Below are 13,893 nucleotides of genomic sequence, written 5' to 3'. Positions count from 1 at the left end.
ACTATGAAAGGAAAGCTTTTCGGACATAAATTGGAGTAGAGTGAATCCCACATTGTCTAGGAGTTGCCTCACACCTCTATATGACCACTATAAAAAGCCATAAAAGGCACTTATACAAATAAGGACGAAATACTCAAGATTCATTAGAAAACAGTGAATCAAAGATGGATTTTTTACACTAAAACATCCTCAAGTTAAATTTTTCTTGGTTGGAACCTATTTTGGTCTTGGCCATTGAGTTCTTTTTGTGTTTGTGTTAGAAGCATGAAAGGTTGCTAGATTCCTTGTTTTATTGTAATTTTTGTTTTGTGTTGCTAGGTTTAAGTTTCTGGGAGTGTATGCATGCACATGCTTCATGCATGCGAATGCATACTCGTAGTGTGCATAAGCATACAATTGGGATGCACATGCACACTCGAGTCCAGAAACCCAAAATTTGCTTTTCTGTATTTTTTATTTGTTTTCTTTTACATGTTTAGTCTTTGTTTAGCTTGTTTTTCACATGTTTAATCTGGAGTTAGTGTTTTCACATGTTTTGTTTGTTTGTTTATTGGATGATTGATTAGGGTTTCATTTGTTGAATACCATGAACATGCATATGAATATAAACATGCATTGATGTATAGGTGCTGTGATGCGAGGTAAGTAAGGTAAGTCACGCATAAATCATATGAACATGCATTTGAGTGCTTGAACATGAAATATTTAAATATTGATAGTATGCTTGGTTGAATGCCATGAGATTTGGATTGATGCTTGTGCTTGGCTTTATCTTATTGATATTACTGCCTTGTGATGTTTGCTGCCCTTGGTGAATATGTTTGATACTGCCCTTGGTGAATATGTTTGATACCATGCTAGATTAATGCTAGGCTTGGGGATGATATGCCATGTTGTTTACTTTAGATGCATGCTAGTGTGTGTGTGTGTGTATGAGTTTAGAATAACATATTAGAGGACCCTTTGATGGGATTAGGATTTGGAACACAATGAGTGGAGGCTGACCTATGGGTTGGGTGCCTAACACCTTTTCATTCCCATACCTGAACTCTGGACTCTTGCTCTGGCAAAGATCAGTCCCTACACAAGGGCGCTATATATATGGTTCTTAGACCTAATTTAGGTGGCGACTCCTTTACAACCTCCGTCCGGTCCACCCTAGGCTAAAGCATACATCCCATGAGGAGAGCCAAAACTCATTGACGGGTGCTTGCACTCACAATATGGTACCAAATTCAACTTGAGTAAAACTATTAATAGACACATAGAATCATAAACGCATGCATAATAATCTAGTTAAAAATATTAATGTGATAACTGATAACAAATCTGATTGATGTTACTTCAACAGTAAATCACTTCTATCACATTGGAATACATTACTTATCATTGGTTATGGTTTTACATCACTTTATTATTGTAATTATTATTAACTTTTTGAGTTATGTTTACTAATTACAGTTTGAAATTTTGTCCAATTTGGAACACTTTAGATTATTTCGGTTCACTTCGATCCGTTTCGATCCACTTTGGTCCAATTCAGTCTATTTGGTCCACTTCAATCCATTTTGGTCCATTTAGTCTATTCAATCCATTTTGGTTCAGTTTAGTCCACTTTGGTATATTCGTTCCATTTTGGTTCATTTCGGTTTATTTCAGTTCATTCAATTTACTTCAATCCGTTTGGACTATTTTTGTAATCACAACTCAAATAATAATGATTTTTTGAAGAGGTTTTGAAAATGATTCATAGTGAGAGATTTACAGATAAAAAATGTGGTCGTGTCAAGAACTTAGTGAGACAAAAGACATTTTATGAAGAACATAGAAAAATATGCTCTTTCTTGAAAAGCTTTCTTTGGAAGGTTTTTGAACAGATATTTGAAAGAAGATTGAAAATGGTTTTTGCTATATGACTACTAGAGAGAGCTTTTGGAAACTAGAAAATGCTGGGGTGGAGAAGATTGGAGAAGAAAACAAGAGTGTTTGCTAGAATGTGTCTAAATTTCCTCCCTCTAAAAGTGATTTGGTCTAGGGCCTAGCTAAAGGAACTCTTTAGTTGTAATAAGAGTCTTTAATCTATCAATTGATCTTAGAAACTTGAAGATATGTTTTTGGTTGATTTCAAGGACAACCAGGCCTCCACAAGAAAAAGGGGTGAAGATTAGGAATGGTTAAGAGCAAAAGAAGCATTACATTTCACATAACCCCCTACCTCACCTTACAATCTTCTTTTATACCTTTATGCCAATCTTTAACTGATAAGTAACTAACTTACTGCCTAACTACCTACTGCCAATGCTTCAGCACATGCTTCCTACAATTAGCACAAGCTTATTACAATCAAGTACACTTACAATCAATCACATGTCTAAATACAATCCTAGCATATGTCATGATCTAATCCAATGTACCTGTACACTACAACTCAGCTATACAACTTGATGTAGACCTAATGCAGCTAGCTTCTTACCAATACCCCCTCCTTAAAATACCTTGCCCATAAGGTGATGGAACTGCTTTGAAAGAGAACGTAGGTGTTCCTAAGTGGCATCTTTTGCAGAACCCCCTTGCCACTGAACTAACAACTCTATGATGACCCTTGAGCTTAGATTGTGCTCCCTGTTGTCCAGAATGGCCACTGGTTTAGGATTTAGAATTCCCACATCATTCACAGCTGGTAAGATTGGAATTGGAAGGATGTGTTGCCCCAGTTGCTTTTTAAGACAAGAAACATGGAATACTAGATGAATTCTGGACTTAGGAGGTAATTGCAGCTTGTAAGCAGCAACTCCAATCCTCTGAAGAACCTGAAAGGGTCTATAGAACCTCAGGGATAGCTTGTGAGAAGCCCTGTGAGCAAGGGATTGCTGCTTAAATGGTTGCAACCTCAAGTAAACCTAGTCGCCAACTTAAAAAACTCTATCTAATCTATGCTTGTCTTCCTGTAGTTTCATGGCATTTTTAGCTTGCACCAAATTATGCCTCAAAACAGCAATTAACTTCTTCCTAGAATGCAACTATCTATCCACATCCTCAACCTTAGAGGTACTAGGGAAATACTCAAGGAGTTTAGGGGTAGGAATACCATATAAAGCTTCAAAAGGAGTACATTTAGTTGAAACATGGAAGTTAGTATCGAACCAATATTCACACAAAGGCAACCACTCAACCCATTCAGTTGGTCTGTCACTAGTGAAGGACCTAAGGTACTGCATAAGACTCCTATTCACCACCTTAGTTTGGCCATCAGTATGAGGGTGATAAGAGGAAGACATGGCCAATTGAACACCCTGCAACCTCATCAACTAAGACCAGAAAAGGGATGTAAAGGTAGGATCCCTATCAGTAACAATTGAACTAGGCATCCCATGCAATTTGAACGCATGTTGAACAAATAAGGTAGCAACCTTGGAGGCTGAATAAGGATGAGATAAGGCAATAAAGTGGACATACTTAGTAAGCCTATCCACTACCACAAAGACAACATCCATCCGATGAGATTTTGGAAGACCTTTCACAAAGTCCATGCTAATATCAGACCAAGGTTTAGAAGGAATGGGAAGTGCTGCAACAACCCAACTGGCCTACAGGTTTCATGCTTCATTTGTTGACAAACCACACATTCCTTGATATAAGTCTTCAAGTCAAACTTCATACCTTGCCACCAAAAGTCCTGCCTCAACCTATGAAAAGACTTCAAGTACCCAGAATGGCCATCAAGGGGGCTGTCATGAACATGAGACAACACCTTAGTTTTTAAACAACAAGATGGCCCCAAAAATATCCTTCCTTTATATAGAATCAACCCACTGTGCAAACTGTAATGCTTAGGATGATGGAAATAAATGTGAACGCAGCGGAAAAATAACGGATCTACATCGTTCGAAATTGACAACATGCGTTAAGTAAATTTCAGAATTTGAGAACAAGAGAGCATACCTTGAAGTGGTGAATTTCAAAACCGAAGATTGAAGCACTTAGGAATACTTTTAATCTTTACTCCAATTCCACTAACGCCCAAGAAGTGTGGACTCTCAATTGGTTACAAAGGGATGGTTAGATAGTGACATACATTCACTTCCACACCATTACAATGTTGTTTTTCTCACTCTCAAAATTCTATACGTTTTTCCCTTTGTATCTAACCAATTATCTAATTGGGCTAGCCTTTTGGGCCTTTCCAATTGGGCTTAAGTGTGTGGCTGGGAGTGGGACCAAAAGGGACCAATAAGACACTAGCTCCAATGGGCTTTGGGCTTTTCTGTCAACTCTTGACAAGTCTAAAGTTACCATTAATTATATTTAATACCACTATATAAATATAGTTGCACTCTAGGCTTTATCTATAAATTATATCCCAAGACTTTATTATACATGCAACCCCTTCATAAAATATTCGTAGTAATACAAAGTCATTAATGTAGACTACCACTTTGTAAATTACTACATCTTAATCCTTGAGTACCCGGTTTAATCCTTTAATGTTATTCGTGGTTAGGCCTAACTCTCTGAATAACAAACTCATTAAACTTATCTCAAGGGAATACTTTATATCTCCGTTAAGAGACTATGAATTCCATCTTGAGAATACATGTTCCATTAACACTAAATGTGGCTGTCCAACATACTGAAGTTTTGACCATTACTATAGATCTCACTCCTGATATATCAAAGCAACCTACACCTCATGATCAGGTCCATTATTCTCTCAGGATTAAGAGTTCATGCAAATACAAGTCGTGAGATTTATTATTCATATGACAGTCCTTAGGAACATAATAAATCTCACAGCAGTCCAGTTTAATATGTCTTAACTCTTAACACATATTAACACATCAACTAGAAGTCTCCACTTCCATGATCAAGACAAATTATCGTGATTGATATGTTATAGTCCTCGCAGATGAAATGCTCAATTTTATACCGACTACGAACTATAATTTCGAGTTTACAAAGAACTTGTGATTTATATCTTCTGTGACTTTTCACATAAATCACATACTATGCATCTCATGGACTAAATGATAATGTTCGAATATTCATATTACCATTATTTCATATAATAATAAAACAACTTTATTAAACACAATATTAAGTCATACATAATGTCACACTTAATATCATACATAGCATCATACAATAGGATTTAAGGGCACTAATCCTAACATAGCAGCAATGCCTAACTTGATAGTAGTCAAAAGTTGCTATGACACCTCATCATTAACATAACTTTGCTGTAATTCCTCAATCCAAGTAATGCTTGGAAAAGAAATGAGAAATAGGTGTGCATTAGGGTCTGCCATCTCCTCAAAAGAACATCCTAGCTTGGACAAGGTATCAGCAACATTATTGTCTTGACCCTTTTTATAGTCCACCACAAAAGCATAACCTAAAAGCTTAGAAATCCATTTTTGCTGGGCTGGAGTGTCTATTTTCTCCTCTAACAAGAATTTCAAGCTTTGGTGATAAGTTCTAATTATGAATGGCTTGCCATGAAGATAAGGCCTTCATCTCTTGATAGTTGTAACCAAGGCCAAAAACACCTTTTCATAAGTAGAAAGGTGCAAACTTTTGCCCTTCAAAGCTTGGCTATGAAAAGCTATAGGCCTTGGCCTTTGCATCAGAACAACACATATCCCCACTCCTGAAGCATCACACTCAATAATAAATGGCTTAGAGAAATCAGGTAAAGCCAAAATATGAGGGTTCATAACAGCAGCCTTGAGGTGTTGAAAGGCAAAATCAGCCTCAACAGTCCAATTAAAAGCATCATTTTTGAGCAAATTAGTCAAAGGGGTAGCTATTAGACCATAATTTCTGAAAAACTTCTTGTAGTAACCCTTGAGCCCTAAAAAACCCCTCAAAGCTTTCACACAAGTAGGAGTTGGCCATTGCAACATAGCAAAAACTTTCTTAGGATCAGTCTTGACACCCCCACTTGACATAATGTGCCCCAAATACTCCACTTCAGAGTAGCCAAAGGAACACTTGCTCCTCTTAGCATAAAGCTGATTTTGAAGCAAAACACTAAGTACAACTCTTAAGTGAGTGAAGTGGTTTGCTAAGGATTGACTATAGACCAAGATGTCATATAAAAAAATGGACAAACTTCCTCAAGAATGGTTTAAAGATGTCATTCATAAGAGCTGGAAAGTGGAAGGAGCATTTGTGAGATCAAAGGGCATAACTAGAAATTCATAGTGACTTCTCATGAGTCCTAAATGCAGTTTTAGGCACATCCTTAGCTTTCATTCTAATCTGAGGGTAACTAGACCTTAAGTCAAGCTTAGAAAAAATCATTGAACCACATAATTCATCAAGTAATTCATCCACTACAGGTATAGGAAACTTATCTTTAATAGTAACTTGATTTAGAGCTCTATAATCTATACATATTCACCAAGAACCATCAGCTTTCCTAACTAATAGCACAAGTGACGAAAATGGGCTTTGGCTTGGTCTAATAAAGCCAACTTCTAAAAGTTCTTTAACAATCTTTTCAATTTAAGTTTTCTGAAAATAGGGATACCTGTAAGGCCTTCCACACACTACTTGAGTGCCCTCCTTGAGTGGAATGCTATGCTCATGACCCCGAGAAGGAGGCAAGCCTTGAGGACTCTTCCAATAAGGACTCCATTTCAGGTATAGGTAGGGTGAGTTCAACAGTGAAAGTTGGGCTGTGATCTACAACAAAAGGCCCTTCCTTGCAGGTTTCTTGAAGAATTAGTCAGCATCTTGAAGGGAGGAATGAGATGGCCTCAATCCCTTTAGAATCACTGTCTTGCCAAGCCACTGAAATGCCATAGTAAGTAGATTGAAATCCCATTGTATTAACCCCAATGGTCTGAGCCACTGAGTGCCCAAAACTAAATCACACCTTCCCAAATGAAACACATTAAGATCCATACAAAAGTGATGACCTTGCACTTGAACTTGCAAATCTTGACAAGCACCCCATGTCTTCACTGTAGCCCTATTGGCTATTTTCACATCAAAAGCCAGAGTTGGATCAATGGCTAACTTCAAGCTTGAACACAACCTAGCATCCAGAAAATTATGGGTACTTCCTGTGTCAATAAGAATCACCAAGCAATGCCCTTGAATTTTCCTTTCAATTCTCATTGTGCCTGGAGAAAGGCTGCCCACTAGTGCATATAGTGTAATCTTAGTTGTATCTTGCAGCAACTCTTGACCTTTTGGCAACACTACAGACCCATCTGCCTCCAACTCCACAAGTTGTGGACCAGAGGAAGGTAATTCTTGAGAAAAGGAAACTCCTTCTAGAAGGAAAATCCTTGCTCCTTTACATTGATGTCCACTCTCCCACTTCTTATCACAATGATAGCAAAGACCCTTCTTCCTCCTCTCTTCCATTTGAGTAGCTGTCAATCTTTGCAGAGGCACCTTGGTCCTTGATTCTGATGTAGAGATGCTGTGCTCAGACCTAGGAAGTCCAAGAATGGATGGTCTTGAACCATCATGAAGAATCTTGCTAGACTTCCTACAACTCCAGAGATATTCCACTTGCATCTTAGCAAGGCCAAAAGCTTCATTAAGGTTCTTGGGACCTAACATCCTCATAGGAAGTCTTACTTCATCCTTAAGCCCACTGAGAAGGCATCTCATTTTATGAGACTCAGACAATCTCCGAACCCTATTAGAAATAGCCTTAATTTGCCCTTTATAAGCAATAACAGAAGAGGTCTACTTTAATCTTGTGAGTGACTCCATTGGATCATCATAAAAAGTAGCACTAAACCTTACATGCACTGCCTTAACAAATGCCTCCCAATCACTGAACAAACCAGAATTCTCAACATCTTGAAACCAAATTAAAGCTCCCCCTTCCACGTGATAAGATTCCATCAAAACCTTTTAATGCTCAGGGGTGTTGTAGTAAGCAAAGAATTGATTAGACTTGTACATCCATGAAGCTAAATCAACCCCCGAGAAATGAGGAAACTCCAATCTCAAAAACTTGGCACCTAATACAACAATGGAGTTTTCCACATTCTGAATCCCTCTTTGATTTTCATCTTGAACCTGTACCTCTGTATTACTCAATCTTTGATCCACCTTTTGCATGAACTGAGCAATTACACCCAATTGTTGCTTCATCTCCAACAAGGTGAGATCATGCCCTTCGAACTTGGCAGCTAAAGCTGCCATTTTCTTATTATTGGTCTAGCTCTTATTTCTACAATGGATTAGTTACCACTCTGAGACCAATTAATAAGACTCTTCATTCTATCAATTGATCTTAGAAACTTGAGAACATGTTTTTGGTTGATTTCAAGGACAACCGGGCCTCCACAAGAAAAGGGGTGAAGATTAGGAATGGTTAAGAGCAAAAGAAGCATTACATTTCACATAACCCCCTGCCTCACCTTACAATCTTCTCTTATACCCTCATGCCAATCTCTAACAGACAAATAACTAACTGCCTAACTACCTACTGCCAATGCATCAGCCTATGCTTCCTACAACTAGCACATGCTTATTACAATCAAATACACTTACAATCAATCACATGTCTAAATACAATCCCGGCATATGTCATGATCTAATCCAATGTACCTTTACAGTACAACTCAGTTATACAACCTGATGCAGACCTGATGCAGCTAGCTTTTTAACAAGTTGAGGGATGTTTTTTTTGGAGAGAAAAACCATACAGAAATCTGAAGCATGTGTACGCAGCTTTGAGCATGCATACACATGCTTAACCCATGTGTATGCAGCTTTGAGCACGCGTATACATTAAGGTTTTAGAAAGGATATGTAAGGAAAGTTTTTTTTGGAAAATACAGTAGAGCTAGTCCCACATCACCTAGGAAGAGCCCTACCCTTCTCTTTGAACACTATAAAAAAGCCCCACAACCCTTTTCCCAAAACAGATATAATCAACTCTAAAAAAGTGATTGAAGAGAAGCTTTTTACTTTAATAAAGCATTCTAAAACTAAAGTTTCCTGGCTATGACCTATTTTGATCCAAGACCTTTTAGTTAAACTTGATAACTCTCTACGTATATTCCAATTGTTTTGAAGTTATTGATTTTTTAGACCGACTTAATACATCAGACGGCATTGACGGGAGTGTAGCATTTGTTTTTTAAGTAGGGAAAATTAAATTACTTGATATTAAGTTTCTTTTTATTTTTGGATGCGCAAACATATCTGTATTTCTCTCTGATCAAATGATGCAAATTGATTTTTTAACAGTTTTCACCAAATGATCAGATAGTTAGTTAAAGAGTGATGCTAGGATATTAGACACTTTGTTACAAAACTTTACAAACTCACATGCCAGTCATAGGAAAATAATTCAAATATTTATATTTATGTTTTTTTAATGAAATTTTATTTTATATCAACCAAGTATTAATCCTATTTCTAGCTTTGTCAAAATTAAATCCAAGGAAAATATCTATATTTCTCTCTAATAGATGCACCAAAAAAAATTACATTGTTTGATCTTAAGTTTCTTTTTCTTTTTGGATTCTCAAACATGTCCGTATTTCTCTCTATTTCAATGATGCACAGTTGATTTCATAGTAGTAGTCACCAAATGATCAGACAATTTGTAATAGACTTATGCTAGAATATTAGACACTTTGTTACAAAACTTTACAAACTCACATGTCAGTCAGAGGAAAATAATTCAAATATTTATATTTATGTTTTTTTTATTTTTATTTTTTTATTTTTTATAATTTTTATGAAAGTTTATTTCATAACAATTGAGCCTTAATCCTATTTCCAGCTTTGTCAAAATTAAATCTGGGGAAAGCCTATGATAGTTAAGCTCGATCTAAGCAAAGCCTATGACAGGGTGGAATGGGATTTTATTGAAAGGGTTATGGAATAGATGGGCTTTCATGAAAAATGGGTAAGTCTAATCATGCATTGTATAACCACTGTCTCTTACTCTATGATAATTAGCGGTGTTGTTCATGGTTGCATCTATCCCACTAGAGGTCTTCGCCAAGGTGGCCCTCTATCTTCCTATTTATTTCTATTGTGTGTAGATAGCTTTTCCTCCCTCATTAATGACGTTGCATGAAACGAAAAGCTCAATGGAGTTTCCATTTGCAGGGATGTCTTATGGTCACTCACCTTTTCTTTGTGAATGCTAGCCTATTGTTATGTAGAGCCACTAGCCAGGAATGTCAAAAGCTTGTTGAAATCTTGGAGTTGTATGAAAATGCTTCTAGCCAAAAAATCAACACTGACAAGTCCTTGATAACGCCTTAAAATGTGTACTTGTTGTATATTTATGTGGGCGTTATCTCCTTATTACTATGCTTAATTTGTATAATTAAGCCATGATTTGCATTAGTCCCTATTATTTATCTTTACATAATTTCTTGAATAAGATGCCATTCATTGTGTGTAATTTTCTACTTTCAGGAAATCATGTGAGGAAGATGGGTTTACAGGAATTTGTGAGAGAATGGAGGTCAAACTAAAATTAAAGTGGAGCTAAAGGACCATGCTTAAACATCTAAGGAGGTGTAGCTGGAGTGCTTGGATCATCTACCATGATTGGAAGCTTCAAATAAGGAAAGAAATCAAAGAGGCAGAATCTAAAAAGGAAAAATCTGATTTGAGCACTGATCAGTATTTTGGGCATATCTCTCTCCTCAAAAATCCAATTGACACAAGTCTAGATGGGTTGGAACCGTGACTTAAATATCTACAACTTTCCAGTTTTGAGTTTTTCCAAATTCTCAACTTTGGAAGGCTGAAATCAACTCACAAGTTACTGCTGTAAACCTGGATGGAAATTTAAATAGTGAAAAGTTTTATTTTATTTGGACACGGAGACACTAGGGTTTTGAGGGGAGGCTGGGAGAACGAATTTTGGGCAGAGAAATCCTTGTATTTTCCTTTCTCTAATGGCAGCCTAAACTCTTTGCTAGGGCTAGGGGTTATGTTTCTTCTATACGGTATGAATATTCAATGTGATTCTTTCTAGGATTTTATCAACGACATATTTGATTGTTCAATTAGATTTCTTTTGATGTATTAGTTCGTCCATGCTTTCAATAAGTTCAATCATGTTTTTCTTATTGTTTAGATGAATTTCTAATGGTTTCAAATAGAAATCAGGTTTTAAAGTGAATGGGTTTTTCTGAAAACTTTTCTAACCGTATTATTAATCGAGGTTATAATGCGTTCTTGAATTGTCTCAGTTCAACTGAATCATAAATTTTTAATTGTATAAGAAAAATCAATTATGAAATATATATTTTCTTAGATCACAAAGAATCTCATATCGATATAGGGAAATACCCAGATGCCCTAGTATTTACATTATTGATTTAAATAAATTTTTATTATTATTATTCTTGTTAACAATCACCAAGAAAAAGTACTTTTCTTCTTCACCCAAATTGTTTTTTTTAATTATATTGTCTTTGAATTTATCCTGCTCCTTGTGGTTCGACCTCGATACTCCGAGAATTATATTGCTACGATCTCCTGCACTTGGGAGTGAGCAAGCAGTCCTCTGTCTTCTTTAGTCACAATAGTCCTGTTGAAAGAAGAAATGAGATGCTTGGTATCCTTGGACAAGACTCGAGGCATAGAAAATATTTGGGCCTCTCCTCTATTATCAGCAAATCAAAGATTGAAATTTTTACTGAAGTAAAAGAAAGGGCGGGGAAAAAAAACTAGTTAGTTGGAAGGAGAAAATGCTATCTGTACGGCACTAAGCCCCCAAGATCGTCTGGACCTTGGGCCTAAATTCCACATAATGGCCCGTGGTTACTCACTCCCCTGTCAGAAGCTGGGCTTAAGGCCCACTAGGGACACAGATGCATGCCTCGTGACCTCATGATTAGCCCAGAACCTGTTGGCCGGTTGTTGAAGTACACGCTCATTACTCCGCGATGATGGAACGTGACCGACAAGTCTCATTTCCACTAAAGTACAACTACATGGTAAAAATCATATCTCGGATGCCCAGTAAAACCGTGAGAGATACCGTCGTCGAGCATCTGCCTCCAGCAAGAACTAGTTCCAAAGCCACTCCCACCAAACATCCACCTAAAGATAACAGCATTGGACCCTTAAAGCCACTAACTATAAAGTAATCATAGCACCCCACTAATCACAATGCTATAAATAAGAGAAGCTGGAGAAGGAGAGGGGGGTTTTTTTGAAAGGTTCTTAAAGAAATAGAGAGTAGAGAGAAAAGAGTGACTCAGGGAGAAAAAGAGAGCGCGAGAGAGAGAGAGAGCCACATTGAGTCTCTGGGCTGAGAACAACCTAAAGTAGGATATCCAAAATCCACTTTACAAGTAAGTTGTAAGCCCAAGTGAGGTCAGACCCAACAACCTCATTTAGGCGCACACAATTGGCGCCGTTTGTAGGAATCTCCTACAAGGTAGTGGTTTAATCGAGACTCACGCACGATAAAATGTCTGGGAGACATTCTAGCAGTGACGCTGAAAATGGTTCCACGGGATCTTCTCGGAGGTCTTCCTAGTGAGAACGGACACAAAAGAGGCACGAAGATAGGGATCATGAACGAGAAGAAGAACTGTCCGTCCTTGGAGAGGGGTTATACCAAACAAAACAAACGGTATCCAGTGCTTCAAGGCACAGGCAATTTAACGAAAAGGATGATGAGCTTGAACAGTTGCGCAGGCTGGTGAGAGATCTAGAGTTGGAGGCAGAAAACAGGCACCGCAGAAGGGACCGAGACAATCGAGAAAGAAGGTCTGATATAGGGGGGATTGCTATGGGACGGGGTCCAATCAATCCGATTCCTGTCGACATCGGAACCATTCACATTCGCAGGGTTCTCACCATTACCGGGACTGTTTGCATTCACAGGAATATGCAGATTGGGGTTCAGATTCCCACGAAGAGCGGCAGCTCCATAATGCCGCCATGGACACAATGAGCCGTGCCTTACGTGGAGCTTCTCCGTCACCATTCTCGGATGACATTGAAAGAGCCCAAATGCCGAGCAGATTTACCCACCTACCATTCAATATCTACGACGAGAAAACGAACTCGGTTGAACACGTCAACCATTATATCCACATGATGTCTCTGCATTCTCATAATGATGCGCTGATGTGCAAGGTATTTCCCTCGAGCCTCGGTCCGAGCGCTTTGAGATGGTTTAATGGGTTGCATAAGGGTTCTATCCACACTTTTGCCGAGTTGATCCAAGAGTTTGGTGTTTGGTTTGTATCTTGTAGCTGGGTACCACAACTGGTGGATGCTCTATTGTCCATGAAGATGAAGGTCGGGGAGACCCTTCAAAGTTATGCTAGTCGGTATTGGGAGCTTTACATAGGTGGGGGCAACAAGAAAATTGCAGCGAGCACCTTTAGAATGGGGTTACCCGAGGATTCCAAACTACGGGAGTTGTTGATGAAGAAGCCTCCTGAGGACATAAGGCAGCTCATGATGCACATAGAGGAGTATAAGCGTCTGGAAGATGATTGACTATAGAGTAAGGGTATGGCGCCCTTGATGAATCGTCCTCAACAGGGCGGTTTTCAGCCGAGGTATCGGAAAGATTTAAAGATACAAGAGCCGGAGTGGCAGTTGGGGGAGGTGAATGTGGCCTTTAAGGAGCTAGTACACAGAATTATAGACCGAATTAAAAACGAGTCGTACTTCAGGTGGCCGAACAAGATGGGGGGTGATCCCTTTCGGAGAAATCAGAATCTGTACTACACCTATCACAAAGATAAAGGGCATACCACCAAGCAATGTCGAGTATTAAAAGACCATCTAGAGTAGTTGGTAAAAGCAGGACATTTGAAGGAATTCGTAGTGAATCTTAACGATCGGGGTACTTGGCAAGGTGCTCAGTAGAGGGGAAGCCCTCTCCCACCACCATTGGGAGTAATTGAAGTGATCCAT

At 38.3% G+C, this 13,893-nt stretch overlaps 1 protein-coding gene across 1 annotated transcript; it reads left to right on the top strand.

Moving 5' to 3' along the window:
• Positions 1-12,461: 12,461 nt before the first annotated feature.
• On the top strand, positions 12,462-13,470 carry LOC111984241 (uncharacterized). The gene is made up of 2 exons (XM_024015868.1): positions 12,462-12,615; positions 12,857-13,470. The coding sequence occupies exons 1-2, from the start codon at positions 12,462-12,464 to the stop codon at positions 13,468-13,470; spliced, it is 768 nt and encodes a 255-aa protein (XP_023871636.1).
• Positions 13,471-13,893: the final 423 nt, after the last annotated feature.

The sequence above is a fragment of the Quercus suber genome, unplaced genomic scaffold (genome assembly GCF_002906115.3).
Source record: "Quercus suber isolate HL8 unplaced genomic scaffold, Cork oak 2.0 scaffold_32, whole genome shotgun sequence".
NCBI classification, from domain to species: domain Eukaryota; kingdom Viridiplantae; phylum Streptophyta; class Magnoliopsida; order Fagales; family Fagaceae; genus Quercus; species Quercus suber.
The sequence above is the reverse complement of the archived record's forward strand: the minus strand, read 5'-3'. Positions and strand labels throughout refer to the sequence as shown.

What these genes read in the sequence shown, in the direction of transcription:
- LOC111984241 (XM_024015868.1), top strand. Translation starts at nt 12,462, where the DNA reads ATGGTTCCACGGGATCTTCTCGGAGGTCTTCCTAGTGAGAACGGACAC. An exon ending in TCCAGTGCTTCAAGGCACAG is followed by an intron (nt 12,616 to 12,856) that starts GCAATTTAACGA and finishes AGGAATATGCAG; the next exon opens with ATTGGGGTTCAGATTCCCAC.